The 24780-nt window shown below is 38.9% G+C and overlaps 1 protein-coding gene across 1 annotated transcript in view; it reads left to right on the forward strand.

The window, feature by feature from the left end:
• Positions 1 to 5109: 5109 nt before the first annotated feature.
• The window catches only part of ntf3 (neurotrophin 3), a 47487-nt gene continuing 27816 nt past the window's right edge, over positions 5110 to 24780 (forward strand). The window contains exon 1 of the mRNA XM_075472560.1: positions 5110 to 5220. Within this exon, the coding sequence (XP_075328675.1) occupies positions 5203 to 5220 (18 nt within the window). The 5' untranslated portion in view covers positions 5110 to 5202. The remainder of the gene's footprint in view (positions 5221 to 24780) is intronic.

A 24780-nucleotide genomic window follows, 5' to 3' on the forward strand; every position in this document is an offset into this window, starting at 1 on the left:
CTTTCAATCCATCAAGATCTCATGACAGGTGGTGGTCCCCAATAAAAACATGTTGCATGTTAGCATCTAACAAACATATTTAGTTAGTCACCGCAGCTGAAATGGCACACTTGCACAAACCAATCCCAAAGAAATTAATCTGGGCCACATGTGTGCACTTTATTTGATCTAATGCTGATATCAATGTGATTCAAGGAGCTTAGCCTTCACAATAAGATTTAGTCTCTTCATCTTTCTACTTTTTATGCACATTTATAAGATGGTTTCATGGAGAGAGATTACAAAATACTGCTCTTGCACCAAACGTTGACTTTTGTCCCGTCTTTTAGGGCATGGATAGAATTAGGACCATTTCCAAAGTTAATCGATCTCAAAATTCTTTTTTCATCCGTTTTTCTTGTCATGTTTCCTCTTCAGCCTCTACTTCCTTGACTTCCTCCCATCTTCTCATCCAGATAGCAGTATTCTTTCTCAACTGATTCATTTTCTCCTCTTCTGCCTCTGCATCCTCCTCTCTGCTGTTAAACTCCCTTATTTCTTACATATTTGATGATTTCACTGCGGTCCAGGGTAATAATTGCACAGTTGCCATGTCATGTGGGGAGCCTGAAGGATTTGCTGGAGATGCGCACTGCCACTGTACAGATAAAACATTTAACAAGTCTTCTCCAGTGATCACACTGAACAAAAGACTGATGTGAAGGGACTTTTTGTGGTGCATGACTTATGCTTAGTCATACATCATACATACATCAACGGTTACAATGTGCAATACATGGCGTGAAATTTCTCCATCCTGGGAAGGATTGCAAAGACGTATCTTGAAGATAACAGTTTAAAAGTGTTACTGTTTATCCCTTTGGACACAGTACACTTAAATGCAATACTTCACTGTGGTTTCACTTGCAAAATGCATTCATTTCAACAGAATACTGTCTGAAATGGATCAACTTGTGCACCTACAAGTTGATGAAGTGTGATTTTTATTTTTTGTTTCGAACTTTTTTATTTTCCATTAACCATTTTGTACAAACATATACACTATTCACTCTTTGTCCCGTTTCACATTTTACATCTTATTACTATCATATTTACACAGACCATTTTAAACATTTTAACCTACCGTAAATATACCGGCTGTCTATTTCGACTAACACAAGTCCTCGATATAGGCAAAAGTAAACAAGAATATATTTCTCACAAATATCCATTAACCTCACTCAGAGATTATGGTTGTCTTTAACAACATCTATGACCATGTAAATCCGCATTAATTACGGTGTAAGGAACGACAGTGAACATCGGAAAACTAAAAACTAAGGCAATAAAGATACATAACACCAACTAAACTAAAAAAAAAAAAAAAAAAAAAAAAAACTTGCAAGAACATAAGTAGAGGTGTCAGGGTTTCAATATGAATCCAGCTACAGGTTTCCACTTGGCTTCAAACTTCTCCATCTTAAGTTGTAGTCTTGTTGTTGTTTTTTTTCCATAATGTAGACCTTTCTGATTCTATCTCTCCACCTGCTGATACTGGGAGGTTGTGGTCTTAACCAGGCAGTAGTAAAGCATTTCTTCGCTATCAGAAGCAAGACTCTAATCAGATATTTATTTTCTTTGCTGATCATATCTGAGGGAATTATCCCCAGAATATATACAGATGGGTCTAGGTCTAAATAGATGCCCAAAATACTCTTTATATCTATTTGCACTTTTTCCCAAAATTCGACCACCTTTGGGCAGTCCCAGAATATATGAGTAAAGTCTCCCACCTTTCCACAGTTTCTCCAACAGAACCAAGATGTCTTACCATATTTAGATGTAATAATTGGAGAGCTGAAGTAGCGCATTTTGACTTTCCAGTCAAATTCCCTCCATGTTAATTTATGCCCGGAGCTAAATATTTCCTCCCAATCCTCATCCAGTATCAATATATTAGCCTCCAATTCCCACTTCTCCCTAATCTCCTTGTTATTAACATTGGATTCATATTGTAGACTTTTGTATAGTTTCGAGAGCAGGCCTCTTTTTGGTTCACCTTTTGCTATTGATAATAAAATTTCTTCAATCTTGGTCATATTTGTTGAAATCTTCTGCCGAAGTGGGATTTTTAGTCACTGACAGAACTAATCCTACAGTGAGGAAGACAATTCATTACAATTTCTCAACACCATTTGGATATTTGTAGTGAACTGCACGTCATTGTAGCACCTTGTGCAGACAAAATAACAGGTAAACCGTTATATAGGCACAGAGGTATGGGAAGTTGGTGGTTGATACAGAGAATAAAGCATAAAAATTGGGAACCAAAAAATGCAATAGTGACATGCTCCTTCTTAAGAAACTTTTGAAAAATAAACCTTGAAAGGTTTGATGCATAATATATAGTGACATCCAGCAGCAAAAAAATGGAACCAATTGAACACCATCCATCTTGCTGAAAACAAAAAACAAAAACCAACTGGCTTACCATTAAGAGGCAACAGCTTTCTGTAGCAACATTCCTCATATTTATCACAAGGGGTACCCACAGCTATACAAATGATAATCACTCTATTCCTTTTTCTTCACCTGCTTGATCTAATTCAGGGTCGCAGGGGGGCTGGAGCCTGTACCAACAGCCTTTAGGTGAAAAGGGGTCGCCAGTCCACCACAGGGGCACAAAAAAAGCAAAATACCCAAACTTAGCATTTTTATTTTTTCCTGTGTATTATGCATCCATGCATTACTTTAAAACACTAACTGAATTTAAAAAAATATGATCTTATTCAGGTGATTGTTTTAATGTAAATGCAAGCGAAAAAGGCACAGCATTGTTTCTTCATTAACTCAATGGACAATGATATGGACTATAAGACAGAAGTGTGATGTACTTGTACAGACCTACCAGTTGTTGGCCAATAAAGAACGGTTGTGGTTGGTCAGAATCTTACCCAGAAATTTCCCATTATAATCTAATTACTTTGCTTTTAGAATCTGGACTGCACTTTCATTAAAATGTTGATTTTGACAAATTATACTTAATGGCTAAAAAACATCTTCTCACAGTCAACTGACAACACCACACCCGAGGTAATAAAATCATGATTTCTATTTAAACAATTTCACACTTACGAGAACACAATTTGAATATTATATCGCATTGTCCTCCAACGGAACTCACTGAAACATGAAATGGTGACTTGTAGGAAAATAAGATTATATATATTTTACTAGGGATGCAGCGATACCACTTTTTTTTCAAACCGATACGATACCAATATTTGGATCTGAGTACTTGCCGATACAGAGTACCGATGCCGATACTTCTCCCACAAAAAAATGCAATGAATTGGAAGACAGGTTTCGGTCTCACTAGCCTAACCACACTATTCCTGATTAGCTCGGCATCTCTCCTAGCCTCCAATCTAAAAAAATACAACAGAAATGACAAGCCATCCTCTAATCGCAGTCTTCATGCAATAAATTGGTGTCGGTTCATAGTATCGGTTAAAGGGGAACTGCGGTATTTTCAACATTAAGCCTCTTTTCTGAGTCGTCTGCAATGTTTTAGAACCCCCCTCACCGCTTTTTTGATGTTTACTGCTGTCTCTGGTATTTGCCTAATTTTGATTCTTCTCAACCTGCTTCAGAATGGCAAGTCATGTGCATGTCCAAAAAGGTCCGTAAAAGCACCATAAACGTCCGTTTTCAAAATCATCAACTCACCGGAGTGGTTACTGGTGTGCACTGGTAATCCATATCAAATTTCGTTGCGAAAAGTTGCTTCTGTCGTGTTTTATTTGGCAGCTCGTTCATGCTCGCACTATTTTCTTAGCGGTGGCGGAGTAATATCAACGAACGTTCAGTACAAAATGTCAAATAAAATCTGGAAGGTTGCCTTTCAGCCATGTTTCATGAAATAACAGACACTGTAAATAATTGCTGAAAAATGTACCATTGTTTTTTTTTATACTATGTTACCATATTTCAGAATAACTAAAGTTTTAGTTTTAGTCTATGTGGCTCACATCAGATTTTTTTTTCAATAGCCTATATGATGAATAAAACAGCAAAGCTAACCGTTAAGCTTTTGTTGTGCTTTTTAAGTTTTATACTTTATACTTCATACTTTATGAAGGTAGCCTTTGTCACCCAGTGTTGCATGCTGGGAGGGCATGCTTCTCTTGTGAGAACTAATGTCTCTTGTTACTACTGCCACTGTTGCCTGGTCAGTTTTTGTTTTGTTAAGCAAAGAACTGCCAAAGGAAAAGGGGAGAGAAGAAGGAACTCAGAGGAACTGAATCTACATTGCTGAATGCAGGATTTGCTTTTTGATAAGAATACTAATTAATAATCCTACAGTAGAAACACTAACGTGTGGTTAGGATCCAGACTTGGTGCATACAACCAACGTCCCCTCGAGCAAGCAGAAATACAATGTGGCATCTACACAAACCAAGAGTGACATCAGCTTAATTTTCTATAAATAGCTGGATGGATTTTTGCCATCTTCTGGGGCAACATGTTATCCATAAATTTGATGCCAAAGCTTCTGTCTCCATCTAATCTAGCCAGAGTTCCCAGAAATATGAAATTCTCTGTTGACTCTAAAAATGCTAAAAAGTATCAGGTGCACGTGGTGGTCAGTCACATTCGAAAGAAGATGCAAGACATTTATTATGAGTGTGATTATTAAATCTGATCTTGACTGGGATTGGACAAGTTGGCTGGTATTGTAAACGTGGCCTAATTTCATCAATATATAGTGTTTTGCTTATTTTGTTATGGGATGACTTGAGCCCCTTTTAAAATATGGCGAGCTAGAAGTTTCAATCTTAACTTTTGATAGAGACCTAATGGTTGCATCGGACACGCACAAACACAACGCACACATACACGCTTCTAATTCGGCGTCCTAATTCATGTCAGCAGGCTTGCTCCACTGGAAATACAGCGGCCGCATGCATGCAGGTCTTTGCAGCGACTTGCGCCAAGAGCCATCTGTCCTGTAAGAGAAAGAGATAGATTATGTTGCCCAGAGAGAGAGAGAGAGAGAGAGGGAGCGAGAGAATTACGCACACCCGACCTTCTCCACACAGATCCAGTGTGGCGCACAGGCTGGCGACAGCCCTCACCAAGTGGGAAGTTTTCGCCAAAGGATTCAGAGTAAAAATTAATCACCTTCATGTCGACTCTGTTGGATACTAACCCGCCGATGCTATGGTTACTTTTATTACGGTAGGAATGCCCTTTTATGTTTTTTATTTTATTTTATTGTGTGGTGCTTCGCGGGGCCAGGTTTTTGTCGCTGAGAGACTCTTTGGTTATTGGGGAATTTGACGCCAGAAAAGACGCAGAGGGGGACACTAACTGTGCAACAAGTTCGACTTGGCTTGACTTTAAGAGATGTTTTATGTCAGCTGCTTTTAACCGGAGTTGCAACTTGAGTTCTTAGCTTTGACGTTTCAGATGAGCATAAATTGGCACCACAGAAGCGTCTAATTGTTCCGCAGGTTGAATATTTACTTTTTCCAAAAATTCAGAGTTGCGTTATGTATTCTGTGACTCCCCCCATTCAGTTTAAGATTTAGTAGATACAACTGTGCGCTCCCTCGGGGCAAACCAGCATGGTCACACACACTTTTTTTTTTTACTCCTCTTTCTTTGTGTACGCACAGGTAGACAAAGGGGATGGGCATTTCCAAACCAGGCTCAAACATTCTAAACTCTTGATTTTCTTTTTCTTTTCTTTTCAAACACTCGAGAGTTCTGTTCCTTTCCAAAGCGATCTGGCTACATGCGCACGAAAGCGACTTGGTGCAAATTATGTCTTTGGATTTATACCCACGCGCTAACTGTGTCTCGGCGCGCGGTTTCGTGGGTGTGAAAGTTGATATGTCACAGACATTGACTCCCAAAAGAAAGACACACTATATGCATTGAATGTAGCACTCCCTCCAGCGCGTTCCTCGCTTCTTGCGCATAATTGGTCGTGAATGCATTCAACTCCAAGCTTGAGAGGGTGAAATCTCCTTTGCGCACGAGGCCCTCAACTCTCTTAAAACTTCATAGAATGTGCTTTATTACTTAAGAAGTGATCAAATTGTATGTGAACATTTCCAAACTTTGCTAATAACAGCTGCGCAAAACTGAATTACCTACTCCGTCTCCAAAAATGTGAACACTTGGGCTGTGAACACAGCTGCAGATGGAAATAACTTTACTTTATTTCATGTCTGTCATATTGCGTGTCTGTGCGTGTGTGCGGTCCAATGCTGTGGATGAAGTAGAAGTGATGCTGTGTGGTTGCGTGGCAGGACAGTGTACCCGCTTTTGCGTAATGGTGCGCATCAGTGGGCGTCTTGAGCCTTTGGTGGACGCGTCCCTGCTGCTTTTGGAGTGTGTGTGTCTGTGTGGGAGCAGCTGTTGCGGCGGCGGATTTAACGCAGGGTTTCTCTTGACATGCAGGCACACAGCACGAAAAGGAAAATCAGGAACCATCGGATTAGGCGAAAGGCAGGGACCCGTGTCCTTTTGTTACTTTCAAGGCTCGAGTCTGTAATGGCCTCCCGGGCGTTGCGAGAGACGCCACAGCTGCGAGCTACGTGCATGTCATGCCACCCCTTGTGCAGTGCAGCTGCAGTGGCTCAGTTGGACAAGGTTCACTTTGGTTTTTTACTGCAGGAGGACAGAATGATGGGGAGTGGACTGTCAGCAGATTATAGGCGGAGCTTGTGGAAAGTACATAAGGTACAGTAGATACTTTCAAAACTTCCTGTTGTGCTTCTTGGCACAAGGCGTCAGCCTGTTTGTGCGCTCACTCTTATCCAACTAAGCTCTTTATGTGCTTTAATCTTCTCCTTTATATATACATTTTTCTTTTCTTTTCAGATGCCAGACATGAAACGCATCAATCTGTTGAAAGTTTAGAAAAACACTAGACGTAAATTTGCTGGATTAAATCTTCCAGAAATTCAGCGAAAATGTGTCAGGAGAAAGGAATCCGCGTAGCTATCAAAGTGTTTGTACCGACCGCGACAACTGCCAACACCTCAAAAGTCAAAGATCAAGATCAGTGTAAACTTGAATTCAAAAGAAACGGTCTCGGAGTGTCTGAGGTGTCGTATGGTTTAATATTTACTTAGGCCTATATCGTGTTTAAAATGACTCTGGTGAAGCGTTGACGCTTGCAGGGGTAAATATATGTGACTGTGGAGTGAATTCTGTTGTGAGAGTGTACTTATTCGACTTCTCCCGGTCACTTTAAGAGTGTTAAAACAAAGAAACAGATGCAATGGTATGATTAAAGTCTCACTTGATCTGTTAAACAGGCTTCTTGTTGATTTATGTTGGACAGGCCAGAGGTAAAGTCGCTCTTGCCCCCCCCGTGCTGTGTCAAGGAGGGCAAGTGCAACATGCTGGTTTGCAGCCCTACAGACTTGGGAGTGTAGAAAACAATGAGAAAGTTTCAGCGTCAGAGTTTTCTTCATCTAAAGATAAAATGAGATGAAAATAAAATTATTAAAGGAGAAAGGAAAAACATTTTTGTGATTTTAGACAGTAAAATAGTTTAACACTAAAATACATGGATCCAAACAGGAGTTTTGACAGTGAGGACCACTGATTGATCAATGTCACATGTCTTGTTTGGAGCTCTTGCCTCTGCAATAAAATCTCTGGATACATAAGCCCAACCTCTAAAATGAAGAGCACACCAGGTCGTGTTTGTTGTTTGAGCTGCATCATGCGCTGATGTCCCAAACAAACACATTTTCACTAAATGATACGTTTTTATTCTTTGTAAATTGGACTGTCAGCAAGTTGCATTTACTTGACTTCATGACACTTTCAGTGTGGCTGAGTTGTAGGATGTGGTGAACCTCCTTCGGCATGTGATGTTTCACTTTTTTTTTTCCACCTCTCCCCATGCCATGCCATTAGAAATAATCAAATTTACAGCTTTACATTTCCCCATTTCCAGAAAAGTACAATTGAGTGTTCTTTAAATAGAATAACAGTTTAATTAGATCACAGACAACTTCACAGCTGAATCATGAAAAGATCAAGTTCCTCCGTGCAGGGGGAATCACATCACTCCAAACCATTTTCCCCTCGGAAAGTAGAAAATCACATTTTAACATAATGAAGCACATGCATGGTTTATTAATTGGGGCAACTGCAGGATGTAATGGGCCCGTTTCTACGACAGCATCTGTGCTGCTCTGGGGGCAAACTGCCAGAATCAATGAAAATTGCAACTACTGTGTCCAGTAGTATGCTTTGTTTAAATAAATACAGTTATTCATTCATTTTTCATGTCTGCTTCATCCTATTCAGGATTGCAGGTTGGACTGGAGCTTATCCCAGCTGCCAAAATAAAAGTTTAGTTTAGTTAGATTATTAGTTGAATTATCACCAGTAAAACAGTAAATACCAGGTATGTCCGATGTAGAAGGCAAGGAGAGAGCTGTGGAATTATTTGGAATTCAGCATGACAGTGGTCCAGTTTAATATACTTATCTGGCAAGCATGGAGGTACTAGCAGCATTTCTGTTGTTGAGAGCTATACTCGCTTGTGTGATTTTGAAAATTACAGTCATACAATGTATTGAACAACAAAGACATTTTCCACGGCTTTAGAAGTTTTATAGTCCAGCTCAACGTGTAAAAGTAACTCAGTCTCGCTATCAGTCCACACACATGAGCCTGGCGCCATACTTTCTTCTTAAAAAGGATCCGGAAGTTCTTCCTGTCAGCGGTTCTCTATTAGGCTTCTGATTGGCTTGTGTGGAATTCTCATTGTTCTAACACTGCCACCTTTTAGGCTTGGCGTAATTCAACAGCTCTTGATAGCGTATTGATGCGGATCAATGTAGACGTGTTTTTTATTTTAAACGGGGCTGTGTGCACCTAGTTTTTTTTTGCAAACGAAGGTTAGAAAATATGCGTTTATCAAAATACCCGGGTATGTGTAAACAGCACCTGAGTTCGACTCAGGGAACCCCATCCGTTGTTGTCTGATTTGATTCAGTTTTGGTGGGCTAAAAGTAATCAAATTTGATAGATAAAATATGAAGAAAGAAGATGGACCTTACGGGGCATGTTTAAATCCCACCACTGAATGCAAGATCTGCTAATTAACAAACCACATTGTACAGAAATCTGATCCCTTGCTAAATCTAACCCTGTTCTTTAGGTACAAAATATGATATTTCTAGACCGATTCAACGGTATGTTTATGATCTGAATTTGAAGAGTCATTATTACGATAATTAGGTGCATTTTAATATTGAGCCTCATTAAGAATTTGATGTCCCCCTCCCCCTTTTTTTTTTAGCAGTGGACAGATATATTAAAAATTTGGTTAAGAGAAAAAGAAATGGACTGAGATACGATTTTAGAGGCCAATCTTACAGTTTGAGCGTAAAAACTCTATCCAGAAGTGAGTATTCAGGGTGCGTGCATAAAGAAGCCTCAGAGAGCCCCGATGAGAATTCAATTACAACTCAGCATCTAAAACAAACCAACATGGACATCAGTTTCGCATTCTGTAATCTAATGATTCAGTAATACAAGATCTACCTGTCTATTGTCTTGTAAATCTTTTTCATGTACCACATACTGTTGTCCTCCATTTGAGATTATTAGGACATGGATTATTCCTCTCTAATTTGATCAAATTTGTGAGGAAATAGTCATTAACTACTGTAATTGTCAATGAACAGTGAGTTTCTCATCCTTCTCCTCAGTTCCACAATTCTTTATTGTAGCTTCAAGCCATACATTTACATTTAAGTGCTCTTTAGAAAATACTGTCGAACATATATGTAGTCATACATTTAAAGGAAACATTTGATAGTATATCAAATCAAATGTTTTTTCAGCTACAATTTGGGGACATTGATACATTAACATCAACTTTTCTTTATTTAACTTAAAAAACACAACAAGAAAGGCACTGTCCTCACTTAACTCTAAAAGTTGGCACATAATGCTCTTTATAGTCACTTTCACAAGTATGTGCTGCTGTTAATGGCAGTAAAGGAAAAAGAAAAGAATTTTGCTAAAAACTTATTTATTTTTTTAAAACTTTTTTGTTTGTTTTATGGCCTGAGGCTTTACAAAACAGAGCAGGAGAACTTTTACATGGCATGTACAGTTATGTTTGCCGGTTAAAGCATCACAGGGCGCTATAATGAAAAGATGCCAAATTAAATGTATCAAGGGTATGAAGGATGTCATGAATTAAGGTGACATTCATCTGGGAATTCAACATTTTTTTCACTGTGGCCTTTTTATCAACGCACCCAATTTCCCACCGTGGCCAAGTATAAAAACTTTTATGCGGATTTACGACTTATTTTTGGTTTCTGCTCAGTTTGATGCAAGCATGAATGCTAATGCACACAAAACCAAGTGGAAAGAAACCAAAAAGTGGGCCATCAGGCAGCCTAAATTCATTAAAGAATTGTTACCTACAGGAGGACAAACGGAGGCTCCAAACTCCATCCATCACTCCACGACTCTGAAAGCTCTCGGCAATGTTTCTTGTCCGTTGTCTCTGCTTTTCACATCGCTGAAGGGTCTTGTAATTAAAGTCAAGTGGGGCTCAAGTACTTTTCAAAAAAAAAAAAATCAGATTTGCGTTAAAAGTGGTGTTTGTGAGGTTATTTGGGTCAAGTACCTAAATTATGACTGGGGCCTTTTGTAGCAAGTTAGTTAAGTGTATAACGTGGTGTGATAAGATTTCTAGTCACTCAAGTTCATTAAAGCTCATAAAGATACATTCCTAAAATTAAAACTGCACTATAACTAATGTGAATACACTTCAGACAGGGAAAAGTGTCGAGTTCATCCCTAGCTTATTATCCATACTTGTGTTGGTATTTTCAGTGCACCAAGCTGTTCCCTCGATCCTATATGGCTTTAGTTTCAGAGCCTGTCTGCTCTGAGATGGTTTACACATTTAGCAGAGTGTTTATACATTGCACATTCTTATGGCTAGTTAGAGCAAAACATACTGTGAGGATGTAGTTTAGACAGCTCTCTCTGAGTAGAACTGAAACAACACAGTGCAGGCATGTGTGGACACATATATACAAACCACAGCATTCATGTAGGACTTTCATTCCTTTAACCCGTAACCTTTACACTTACCATGATGCAAACAGTTCTAAATCCTCAGCAGCGCCAGTAACCAAAAGCTTCCTGGCTTTCCCTTTTTTATTTTCTTTCCCACAACTCCCAGAGAGGCTGGGCAGAGATAGATTGTGTCATGATCTTTCAAGGTGAGGCTTCCCGGCACTTCAGTCATATGACAGTTCAGTCGTCCTCTTTTTTTTATCTCCGTTTTGATCCAGTGATCTAGCTTTCTGTCTTAGCGATTTTCTTTAGCTCCCTCATGTCCACCACCTGGATCTTTATGTTTCTCGTTTTTTCTGTCTGTCTTTACATCCAACTCCCCCTCCCAGCCTGTTTTTCTCTCTCTTTCTCTCCGTTTCCTTATTAAAAAGGAGACTCAGTGACTGGATGATGTCCTGACTCTCACACAGCTGATCTCTGACACCATCAGCTGGGACAAATTCCCATATAAACCTATTTATTGTTCAGTAACATGCATTAATGGATCTGTTTTTTTCTCATGGTACCCATATGGGAAGCTGGTTACTAATCAAGACTGTTAAGTGAGTGACTGTTTTTGTTCGATTTACAAGTTAGCTACTTTGACTTATTATGCATGTCCATATAAGTGATAAACATTTACCTAAGGCTCTAAGGCAGTACAATTTTAATTCACCTCATCTCCAGTGGTGATGTTTTAGCATTGCGGATTATCATTACCAATTACATTTAACAAGCTTCTACGTGTCTGGTCATGATTCGCATGAAACTTGCTTAAAGTCACTGGAAAGGTTCATCACCATCAAGGGATAGAAATATTGCTGCCAGGTCCATGTCCCAGAGTGCTATGTTTTCTACATCCCCATTAAGGTTTCACACATTAGCCAGATTTCATTTGCCGTTGTTGAGTTGCATTATAAAGATGTGCAACAGAAAAGTTAAATGACAATAACAGAAAAAACTTCCATTAAAGCACCCAAAAGTTAATGCACTCACTTGAGATGTTCTTCTTTTTTCTTGTTTTGTAAAACACTTCATTTGAACTCTGGGGAATGGAAACAAACTTTGCACATCCCAGTTAAAGTTGTAAAGCTTAAAATGAAGTGACGAACCAGCAGTTTCCAGTCTGAACAGCATAGACTAATTTGACTGACGGATGTCTTCCCATATATGAATTGATAAACCAGACAATCCCAGAGATAGAAAGTCATTCCTGAAGAGCAGCGCTCTTTATTTTCCTCTCCTGCCAGTTTACATACTCAACATGGACATGTTTCACTTTACACTTGTGACTTAACAGCCTCAGGACTGCAATAGTTTGAATGGATGTTAAGTTAAAAAGTTCAGGTATAACAAACAAAAACTGTTGGAGCCAAATGTTTTTTTTTGAGCAGATGTTTTTCAAGAGGACAAACAAGCACTGAACTGAGAAATAAGAAAGAAATGATGAGTCTGGCTGTGGAATATCACATTGTTAGCATGTTGCCAAGCAAAATGTCACCAAATGTTCCTCAAATGTCATTTGGAGAGGAAAATTAAGCAAGATCTTTAACAAAATTCAAAACACGAGTTTCTTGCTTTCCTGCAGGAAAATAACCCCTCATTAAACACTTCTTTTTTTTTTTATTCCAACAACAAATAACCCAAAAACCCTGCTGAAAATGATTATGACCTGGAAGGAATCTGACTGTTGAATGGGCACTTATGATAGGCTACCAGTGGTATTTAATTTATTTGAATATAAGTAATTACAGTTAAATAGAGAACACTAACCTAAAAAGCACATGAATGGTGGTTGAATGTTGAGAGGCTCCCTGTGAGTCCATTTTGCATAATTAACTCGCATAAACACAAGGTGCTGCATTGCAGCTCTATATTATCATTCATTGATTCAGTATAATTAATAATATGTTTCAGTTGTTTTCATTCATAATTGAAAAATGAATTTGTGTTACAAGAAAGAGGAGTTTCTCCACACTGAGGCAATAAAAAGCAAAGTAGCAGAAGCTGGCACGCAGTTTCACCTAAACTATTATAGCATTCTTTACTTAAATTTAAATTAGGCCTTTGCCAGTCTGAAAAACAGTGTGGCCCTTCCTGGGCTCAACGTTTGAGGCATAATTTAATCAGACAGCACAAAAATCTTTGCAATCACATCCGCATTGAAGAACAGCTAAAACAAACGCAAAAAAGACGAAAAAAGTTTGTTTTTGGAGCTGAGTCTGGTAGAGCCAGTACATTCAGGAGTGATTTGATCCCCTACATTAATTTGGATGTGTTAGTATTGTTTTGAAAAGGTTGATGTCAGAAAAAAGATTACACATTCTCCCATCACTATTTTCTCTTTGTCCTTGATAGGAGGTCTCCTTCTTTTCTAGCTTAAACAAAGTGGACCAAGCCCCCATCCAAATGGATAAATTATTGCTTACAGAGGCCGTTGCTAAAATAATTCTCCTTTTGTAAAAAGGCCGGTCTCTGTGGCGTCGTCGACTCGTCACCATAATGTCAGACACTTAGTGTAACAATTAGTGCCTGTCAGTTGCAAATACAAGCACTTTTTCTTTGCTGGGCTTCATTGCTTTGTGTTATTGCACTGCAGACATTTAGAAGTTTCTGGTCATGACATCACTTAATATGGGTCAGATGGCATATTTTAATAATAAATCAAATTTGTAACGCACTTTTCATTAGCAAAAATCTCAAAGTGCTACAAAGTACAACTAAAATCAGGGATAAAATCAACATCATAAAAATCCTGTGGCGGCACAATAGGCTTGCTTAAAAAGAAAAGTCTTTAAGCCTCTTTTTAGGTATATCAACATTTCTTTTTCAAGGAAAATATCACATTTGACTCCAAATAAGAAAATATCTTGATTCCATTTGAAATATTTTAAAACATAAAAGTTTAAAAGTAGTTTAAAAGTAGTTCTTGCATTTTATCAGTTGATTTCACATGTTTTGAATCAATCTGCAAAGTATCCCAAGTCATTGTGCTCTTTCAGTTTGTCAGTGCTGTCTGTGACTTCTGATTTATGCATGATTTTATTGGATTTGTCGTGTTATAATTTATAATTATAATATAAGTTTATAATTCATAATGGTATTTCATTGTGGCTAGTTGTGGTCAAGAAAGATTTTAACAAATTTTAACAAAGTGCTTTTAGCTAGTTAAGGCAGATTAAAGTCTGCTAGTCAAGGAGTTTCTATAATTCTAATTGGCAGGGTTGGATTGTTGTTTTATGTTTTACATAACAGAGGTTTACAGGTTTTAGTGTGACGTAAAAGCTATCAGACTCGCACTGAACTATTCCTACAGCGCATCTTGTCTAAAATGTTCCGTTTTAGCTTCTCCCTACTTAAAGCCCTCCTTTAAAAATACCCAGTCTTCTCTGCGGACTCATTATTTAGATGGAATTACATGGCAAAATGAAGGAAGCACATTAAAAAGTTTTCGTTTATGATATTGTAAAGATTAACCTGAGATGACTTCACTTTATGATGGGGTACCATATAAATAAAATTGTGCTGAGTTGAACTGAGTTAAAACAATGATGTGGACATTTACACATTAGATTTGTTATACAAGTCACACTGATCCAATTTGCCACTGGATTAAATTTAGTGATTATATCAGTTTAAGAGCCGGGACCTTTTGCCATTAAGACAATTATTGTTTCCCAGCTAAAACTATGAAGCTCCAGGCACAGTCAAGTCAGATTTATCTGAAAGCTGCCCTTTTCAGTAGAGATTTAGATAATCCGAGTTGATTTTTGTTAATCTGTGACACGTATTGGTCTATTTGCCAAGACACAATGTGGAAAGAGTTGTTTTTGCCGCAGACTTTCCTGTCTTTTGCTTTTTCTCACTTCATCTCCACGACAAAGCTGGAAAAACCTGTCGTGGTTCTTCCTCTCGTCTCATGTAGCTGAGCCCTCACAGTTGTAACCCCAGATTTAAAGCTCCATATCGCAGCTCAAATACTTGGGAGAGACATCTTAATTTTCTCTTCATAGAATGAGATACCTATAAGTGACATCTGCATGGACTAATGTGAGTACCTTTGATATTTGACCTGACAGATGTTCAGATAGCCTGAGGGTGAAATTTGCTGCCTGCTGTCTGAAACACATTCTTAAACTCACCACACACGAACCCAATCTCTTACACATGTCCCTGAATTTGGTTTAACCCAGACCCTAACGCAATACTGATCCTAACTTTAATATTCACCCTGAAGCCAAAAGATCCACACCCACCAACCTACCTGAGGACTATTCAAAGAAATGTCCTCAGAAGTGTAAAACGTGGAGATAATTTAATTTCTTGAAAGCAAATTTTTGCTTTAGTTCTTTTGGGGAAGCATTATATTGATTAAAGTCACAAAGAGCCAAACCCATAAAAGCTCAGGAAATGGGCTGTTACAATGCCTGTGTACAGGTAGGATTAGTATTCTCTTTTCAATCGCTAAATTTTTCTGTATTTCTAGAAATTGGCTAGCCTGGCTGACGCGTCCACATCTCGATGAGATGGTGGTCTGGGAACTAGGTGTGCATTTTCTCGTATTTGAGGCGTGGTTTACGAATGCCTAGAGCCGTTTATTGGGCGCCAAGAATGTCTATCAAATGGCGTCTGGTTCTTCCCATGCTGTTTTGTGCACGATTCATAGCTAATTGTATCACTTGTACCAGATGACGTATGTAGAGCGACAGAAATTCGACGAGGAAGAAGAAGACGCTTTACTGTGTATGAGAAGACGTTGCTCTTTTTTAAAAGTAAACTTGCGTTCTAAGCTACTTAAAGCACTTTCTAAGGCTGCATCGAACGGTAACGTTGTGTCCGCTGCCATGTTGGATTAACACTCTACAAGCTTCGGTGTCGCGCATAGACGTCGTCATCGTCTTGCTGCCCCCCCCCGTTCTGTGATTGAATGAAATTGCGTGCAAAGCAGCATGGGAATTCCCAGGCTAGAAATTGGCAACAAGTACAAAGGAATACCAAGAGTATTTGCAGTTTCAGTTTGCAATGCACTTTTGGATTAACATATAATTATAACCGGTACAACCTATCAATTTGATACAGTAAATAAATTATTGTTTGCAGAGGTGTCAAAAGTATTCACATTTGGGGCGGTCGGTGGCGTAGTGGGTTAAGCAGCCGCCCCATGTACAGAGGCTACAGTCCTCACCCCCCCCCCAAAAAGAAAAAAAAAAAAATTTCACATTCATTACCCAAGTAGAAGTATAGATACTAGAGTTTTAAAAGGCTTCTGTAGAAGTTGAAGTATCAACTCAAGCTTTTTACTCAAGTAGAAGTATAAAAGTAGTTCAAAACTACTTAAAGTATAAAAGTAAAAGTAATGTAAAGAAATAATGAAATGTAAGGAGTAGAAAGTACAAATAACTGCGTGAAAATGTAAGGAGTAGAAGTAAAAAGTTGGTTGAAAAATAATTAGTCCAGTAAAGTATAGATACCCTAAAATTCTACTTGACACCTGTGATTGTTTGAAGTATAAAAGTGGATATCTGGATGTTTATTTTCTCTTAAAAGCTGCTGACTGTACGCCAAACTGAATGAGAACAATATGTATTTATTGTCTGTGTGTCTAGATTTGACCGATATATGGCAGGGGAGCAGGAATAAGGAGTAAGATTTATGGCTAACATTTATCTCCCACAGGATACATAAAAAGAGTAAATTACACAGCTTTCTTGAAGATTACACCAATTTTTCTTTGGAAGTTATTCAGCATGCTGCTGGTGCTTCTACCCATAACTAATTGTTTCATGTTAATCACAACCTGGACTGTTGTAATATGAAATGATATCACTTTTTGGACTGTTTCTTGACTCCTTCTTGTGGCACACTTCCAGATGTATGGCTTTGACATATTTGGATTTAACAACCTCACCGGTCATAGAAACAAACGTAGGCGCTGGTAAAAGGAATTGAAAAGCTTGGCAGCATCCAATTTGAAATGGTTTTGACTTTTTAAAACATTTTCAGCTGGAACTGTTTGTTGATTTTTATCTCTTGCTTTCTGTAAATAACTGAGAGAAAATGTAGCACCGCGTTAGTTCTGGCAGACCACGTAGTCAACGCGCCCTTTGCCTATTGGCTGACGCCGACCCAACCCTTATGGCTCCGCAACCAGCTGCGCTCAATGGGTAATCAGCTGCTGCTCGCAATTGGATGCTGGCATTTGGGGCGCTTCATTTAAACTTGGTTTGCTGTCACTGGTTTTTTTTTTTGCTTTCTGCTTGCACCCACCACCTCCCCTGCTCCACCGACTTTCCATTGCCAAACAATGTCAGACTGTTGTTCATTGTTGCTTGCTCTGTTCTAGGGGATTTGTTGCCTTTACAGCAAATGGAAGGCACTCCACCTGAGGATGCTGCTGTTCCCTGTCTTGGCTTCCATGGAGCTCATGGAAAAGTCGGGAACTTCCTCCGAACAGAGCCATACCGCCAAACACAATTGTATGCATTCAGAATAAGCTTCTGAAATTTATCTCTGTTTCTCGTCTCGTTTTGACGAGAGTGGTTCTGACAGAACTAGAGATAGTATCAGGCTACCCTATTTGCTAGAAAACTGACTTAATTTCCCTCAGTTGAACCTTCATCCAACCGAAGAGCTACATCTCAGACATCCGGCCCTAGTTAGCATTTTAAAGGTTACAGTTAACGACACTATAATTAGAAAAATACTGAACAAGTATGGCTTGTTTGACAGGTTGCAGGAGAAAGCCTCTTTTCTCTAAAAAGAACATGGCAGCACAGCTTAGGTTTGTAAAGCCTCATACCATCTGTCAAGTGGTGGAGCGATGCTGATGTGGACATGTCTTGAAGACCTGTAGACCTTGCAGTCATTGAGTCCACCATGAACTTCTCTGTATGCCAAAATATTCTTGAGTCAAATGGGCAATCTATCTGACAGCCAAAGCTTGGTCGAAGCCGGGTCACCAACAGGACAAAGATCCCAAACACAGCAGCAAATCTTCCAACTGAGTATCTGAAAAAGAAAAGAGTCAAGGTGTTGAGATGGTTCAGTCTCAGTCCAGACATCAACCCGGTTGAAATGGAGTGGTGGAACCTTAAGCGGGCTTTTCATGAAAAAAATGACCACAAGTCTCTGGAGCAACATTGTAAAGAAGAGTGGGACAAAATCCCTCCACATTGATGTGAGAGACTGATGACATCATGACTACTTCAAGTTGTTGGTGCTAAAGGTGGTTCTAAGAAGCTACTGAATTATGAGGTTTTTACACACTGCTTCTGCAGTTTTGCACTTGTTTTCTGTCAATTAATAATGACACAGTGTAATATGTCATGTGTTGTTCAGCTGAAAGTTTATTTAGCAGATTTTAAGACCAGGTGTTTTTTTTTAATTTTTTTTATTATGTCCATGTACGATACAAAATCTTACAACTGAAATAAAGGTAATATTCCCTTTCACATGACTGCATGTTGTAAAATGGGTCCTTACATCTAAATTTTGCGATATAATCATTGTACAAGCTAATACATTTCTACTGCATTGCTGAATGACTATTCTGTTTCTTTCTTCTCACATTAATACATGAATAGTCTTGTCACCTTGTCTGACACCTCAGCTGAGCCTGTTCAACTTGTTCATGATCCTTGTTGAGAAAGGCAATTCATCTTTATAAACACTTACTTTTTATATCTTTTCCAAATAATCACATTCAAATAATTTGTGCCAACAAAACAGATGAAGGCTATAACAAGATGGCAGAGTTTTTAGGTTAAATTAGGTAAATCCCCTCAGAAGTTTGCAGATGAACTAGGACACAAGTCTGCTTCAATTCGGAAACAGTTCTTAAAGACTGAGCTCATGATTTTTATGACACCATGAGCAAAGATACTGTATGTGTCTGGAGAGTTGTGTTGCAACCTGTACAGAGTGTTTTACTGGTGGAATGATGAATGGATTTAATTAAATACCAGCAAATTCTGGCTTCTACAAAAGATTAATGTTCAAATCGCCAAGCTGAGGGTTTAACCTCTTGCCATTCCCCAAGTTAAGAGCAATGCGTGCCAGAATCTCGGAACTTAAATGCATTTACAGGTAGAAAAAATGTGTTTATAAGCTGTGATACTTGCCGAAGGTCGTGTTAACAAGGGCTGGACCATTACGAGCGCTCCAAATTTTGTCATGGACCTTTTTCTTTTTTTTCCTTGCTATTTTGAACCTGGAAAAGAGTAATTGTAAGAAACGGCTGTGTCAAGGCTGGTGTCATTTAAAACTTTATGACTTTTGGAAACCAGCTTTTCTTTTACTGGAGGTTCACTGTAGTAGAACTTTGGCAGACTACTGCAAATATACAAAATTAGACCAACACATCACAGTTTTAGTTTGTCAGCCAGACCAGACTGGTATGGTGTTGTATGGTTATATCTAACAAGTATTGCATGAGTAATGAGAAAAAAATAAAGAGTCCACAATCTCAAGCCTATCCCAGCCATCATTGGGCGAGAGGCAGGTTACACCCTGGACAGGTCCCCAGTCCATCTGTTGCTATTACATGTCAGAGAAATTTGAAAATAATTATTTTCTTTTCTGCAGCTCATTTAAAAAATACAAAAAAAAAACACTGAGTAAATTCATGCCAATGACTGTCTTGTGCACCACGGTATTACCATTATACTTGTCTTGAAAATAGGTACAATTGATCTCTGTGATATTTGCGTGAAATGGGATGACTTGTGTGAGAGAGCCTCAATGTCAGGTCTAACCGCAAGCAAAATTCAATGTGCTGGGGTCAGTGGGGAGGGGGTAAATACTAGCTAGTTGAATATTTGTGTTTGCAAAGCTTCTTTTCTTTCTTTTTACAGCAAACACTTGTGACTCAGAGTATTATGAATGGCTGTGAAACTGCCAGCTTTTAGGGAAAAAAAGGGATTCCACAAATATTCAACTGTACAGATGTTTTATTTAGTAGTTTTAAATGTTTGGATGACCAGACCAAACACACACAGTAGAAATTTGATTCCTGACCGTAGTCATGTGGCTTCTTTTCCTATGATGTGGAAGTAGTGCAACATCTTAACGTGGCAGGAATTATGTTTTAAAGCCTCAGATTTGGCATTTGGCTCAATGAACCGTAAGTGACAACATGTCATCACACCCAAACAAACTTATGAGTCTTTATTCGTAACATTATAAATGTCCCTGTGTATGCTGGCAGCCCTACAGGCAGCAGGAGGAATTGTGATTTCCAGAATTTAAAACTTATATAGGGTATCGGACCCTCCCTCAAACATGACAAATATGAATGTTTCCACATTAGAGCAAACATCACTCTCAAGGGTTTCCTTTCACAAGCCACAGAGTCCTCATAAAAAGGTGCGAGTGGTGATGGATGTCGCGATTAAGCGCAGCACTTTGATCCCAATAGGCCGCCAGTTCAGATCTTTGTTACGATAACACGTTTCTTTTTAAGCAGCAACACAAAACATTCTCCTGAAACCACAATTTTACATCTTCACTGAGTTTATTCAGTAAAAGTACCATTTTGTTGCTTAGTTTGGTGACACGTCAACACATGACAACACTTCACAGCAAAACTCTTCACTCACTTTCTGGTTGTGTTTAGGCTATTAAAATACTTGGTTATTGTTATATGGTTGCTAAAAGATCTCGGCTCGAGCTAAAACAGGTTATTTGTACTGCAATATTGTCATCTTAATTAATGACACTTATACTTAACAGGCTGTTGCGCTAACAGCCACTAAAGGTCGCATATTTGACCGATGTCCAAAAATGTCCAAAAAGGGCAGTCTCAGCCATCTGCAGTGTTTGGACAGAAAAAAGTTATTTCTTACCCAGAATTTAACCACATTTGAAAAAAGGACATCCCCTCTTATAAATCATTGGCTGATAAGTCATGGAAAATAGGCTCCATAAGATAAAACCTGGAAAAAAGCTCATTTGAAAATGTACTGTAGCTGTGTGGTAATTATGTCACAGGAAATAGTTGCTTCCTGGTCTCTTTAAAGGGATAGTTCGCCTCTTTTGACATGAAGCTGTATGACATCCCATATTAGCAATATCATTTATGAACATTGACTTACCCCCCGCTGCGTCCTGTGAGCCGAGTTCCGGCCTCGTTTTGGCGCTGACGAAGGTAGTCCGGCTAGTTGGCTGGGGCTAAACAAATAAAGCGTCTTGCTTCTGAAAACAATATGCGTTCAAAAGAGTAATACATTTGCATCACAAAATCATTGTGCAGGAAAAAGTCAGACCTCACATTGCTTGGCGCTATTTTTGCCTCCATTGATATCAATGCGTTCAGCCACCTAGCGATAGCCGCACCTGTTACGGTGTTTACTGCTCAGTCTGCACTTCGGTCTGCACAGTTTACGTTGGACGTATTGATATGAAGAAAAAAACTCGACAGAAAGTCGAGTTTTTTTATCTCTCAGAATGTGACAAAATTTGACAAAACAGCTCTTGAACAAAAGTAAACATCCAGTCCAATCCAGTCCCTAGAAAATGTATAATAGGTACATTTGTCAAACTCTCCAAAACATAGCAGTGTCATGATCCATGGTTGTATAATCTGACTTTTTTTTTTATTTAAATCAGAGTTGATGTGCCATGATGGGAATAGTGGACCATAAAAAGGAAAATGTGTATTGCCCTAACATGTATATTTTTCTAACCCTAATGGATTTTTAAGTACTCACCCTAATCATTTGCAAGTCAGGGAAAGTGGAAAAGGTTGTGCAGGAGGGGTATTAAACTTGACTGTTGCATGGAAGTCTAAACATTAATCCTTTCTGTCGCCCACTCCTTCCACCTTAGAAGAGTCAAAGTGTTAAAAGTGGGCAAAGTGGACTTGATATTGTGGAATGGAATGGAAACTGGAATGGAAAATGTAAATGTAAACTTTGTGTCTTTAAGGAACTAATAGTGAAAAAAAAAACAGTTTATAGTTTCGTATCATTTTTAAGGCTTTTTTAGTGTCAAACTGTGAAATTTTGAGCTTTGGACCACCATAGCTTCATGTTCTGTCATGAATTTGGGTTGAATGTGGCGTGCATCTGAGTTATCATGGCCAGAGGCATTCACAATAACAATATTATTGTCATATCAATAGAAACGTAAAACAAAACTGCTATCAGACTAATTCATTCTTTTTGACAACTGACTTGTACTCAAAATACAAGGTAAAGAACTTTAAAAAATGTGCAAAAATTCTACTTTATTCAATAATGTTTCACTTTACTAGCTGAGATCAAAACACAAAACTATAATCAGTGATTTATCAACATGATATCGATATAAAATAATTATGTTGATATCACGATTGTCACCAATGTCAGCATACTGCATCTTCCTTATTTTGAATCTTAAAGCTTTTACCACACTGTTCGTCATGTCTTTTTTGATGATTTGTGAGCAGTACTAGGTTTGCACAGCTACAAAACTGATATAAAGGACAAAGGAGTTAGAACTTGTTTTGACTGAAGGAATTCATTTTATAACAAAAACACCAATTTCGCCTTAACTCCGCAAAGGAAAGCTTTTGCTGTGTTTCTTTCTCAAACAAGGTCATTTAAAGAGGTTTATGGTTGGAACCTACATTGAATGGATATATATGAAGGACAAAGGAGTTTGAACTGGTTTTGACTGAAGGAATTTGTGTTTATAAGCAAAACTGAGTCCTTCATAGTCTTGGGGCCTGAAGTCATGCAGTTTTGCTACCTATTGCCAGCCCTCCTTACACTTTTGTAAGGAGTCTAGCTCAAACCATCAATCCAGTGAATACTACCATCGCACACACACAGGAACCAAAGCCACTGTTGAGCCCTACTGTCTATTCCTGTTTAAGTGATCGTATTAGGCTTGACACCAGATTAGCTCTCCTGATCTCTGCGTCTGACTTGGATTAGTAAACTATTAGCTCTCCGTCTCTGTTACTATGCCCTCATACAACCTTTGCTGACAGTCCATTTAGCAAGTACAGTGTCATACTTAGTTCGCAGAACCCACAATTCCCAATTGTCAACTTGCTCTGGTGCTCTTTGTGTTTGTTTGTGTTCCTCATGATGCTCCATGGCAGTTGGGAAGCGCTGAATGTGTTTGCGTAATATGAGGTTGACTTAAAGGTAACTTTAGAGTCCCTTCAATGAACAAATGTTTCACAAAGTGCTTAAGAAACAGCTAAAGATGAAGAAATCCAATTTCTAAAAGAGGTCAGCTTGAGGAAAGACCACAAACTTTGCCATGTGTGAGGGTGTGTAATTTAAGTAAAGATGGACCCTGTCAGACGTAGAACATAATGAAAACCACAACAAAGTAACAGGCTTCTTTTCCTTTGTGTTCAAAAACTCCAAAGAAATCCAACACTAAATACTCCTGTTGTGTCCGTCTGGCCTGTTGTGCTGGAATAAGATGGATTGAGGCCTTCCTCTTCTATTTCTTCTGCCTTTTTCACACAAGGACTAAACACGATCGTGTCAACATTGCTGTACTTGTTTACCCAATAGACCAGGCAGGGGCAAACATGTGTCACAGAATTTCAGCTGAGTGCTGGTTTGCTTTGCAGCTGGTTCAACTTCTAAGAGCGCCTAATTCATCTAAAGTGTGACAGTCAAAACATGATTCAGTACCACAATGCTCATTTATGGTGGTACCCTTCAAACTGTGGTAAGTGCTAATTCATCCCAGAGTCAGATGCACTCTGTCTAGTACAAGTGTCTATACTTGGAAAAACCTTGACAGAGTTGTTTATCCACCTGGTTACTATCAAAAAATGACAAAGCGCGATCTTGAGCTTCAAGACGCACACATAAAAAGTCAAAGTAAAAAAAACCCACCAAAGTCTCAATATCTCCTCCTCTGCTGCCTCAGTTTACAGTGCGTCAAGCTACGACATAGGATGTTGCGGCAAAGAATCCAAGATCCATACCCTTCCCAGATTCCCTCAGTGTGTGATTATGGAATTAGGATTGTGTCAGAATAATAAAAAAAAATAAATAGACAGTCGCTCAATCATTATTCAGTTAGGACACACACTTAATCCAGATGCACAAACGGTTTGTTTCAGAACTTCCACCAAAACGTTCGGCAGCACAACATCACTGCAAAGCTGAAAGTAGCTGCATCTCCATCCTAATGTCAAGCAACTCTGCAGCAAACCCTTGGAAATGTTGTTTCATAGAAAATGTACCGTCTGGCCTGTTTCCATTAGCAGGTTTACAGAGAATAAACTCTGTTGCGTGGAGCCATGAGCAGGTGGTGGTGTACACTACACTGCACATGGCTGTAACATGGATGCAAAACAGAAAGAACAGAAAGTTCCTCAGGTCTTGGGGTTTGTGTTGGTATTTTGCACTGCTCCGTAAACACGCCTGCTAGAGCTTTTTTTTTTTTTTTTTTTTTCTTCCAAGAAAGTTTTCGGCACTAGTTGCCTTGTTTGACTGGAAATAAGGATAGAGGGAGAGGGGGAAAGGGTGCCAAGCCAGGACCTGAATTGGGGACAGCTGCATGAAAGAACTTCAGCCTCAGTATATGGGACGCCTGCTCAAACAGTTGAGCTAACCGGCGCCCCTGCTAGAGGATTTTGTCGCCACTTGGCAGTAGTAGTCGCCACTCAGTAGTGAGTTGGACAGCTTGACAGCTCTGTACATTTCGTGGCCTTCATGCTGCATG

The sequence above is a fragment of the Odontesthes bonariensis genome, chromosome 8, assembly GCF_027942865.1.
Source record: "Odontesthes bonariensis isolate fOdoBon6 chromosome 8, fOdoBon6.hap1, whole genome shotgun sequence".
NCBI classification, from domain to species: Eukaryota; Metazoa; Chordata; class Actinopteri; order Atheriniformes; family Atherinopsidae; genus Odontesthes; species Odontesthes bonariensis.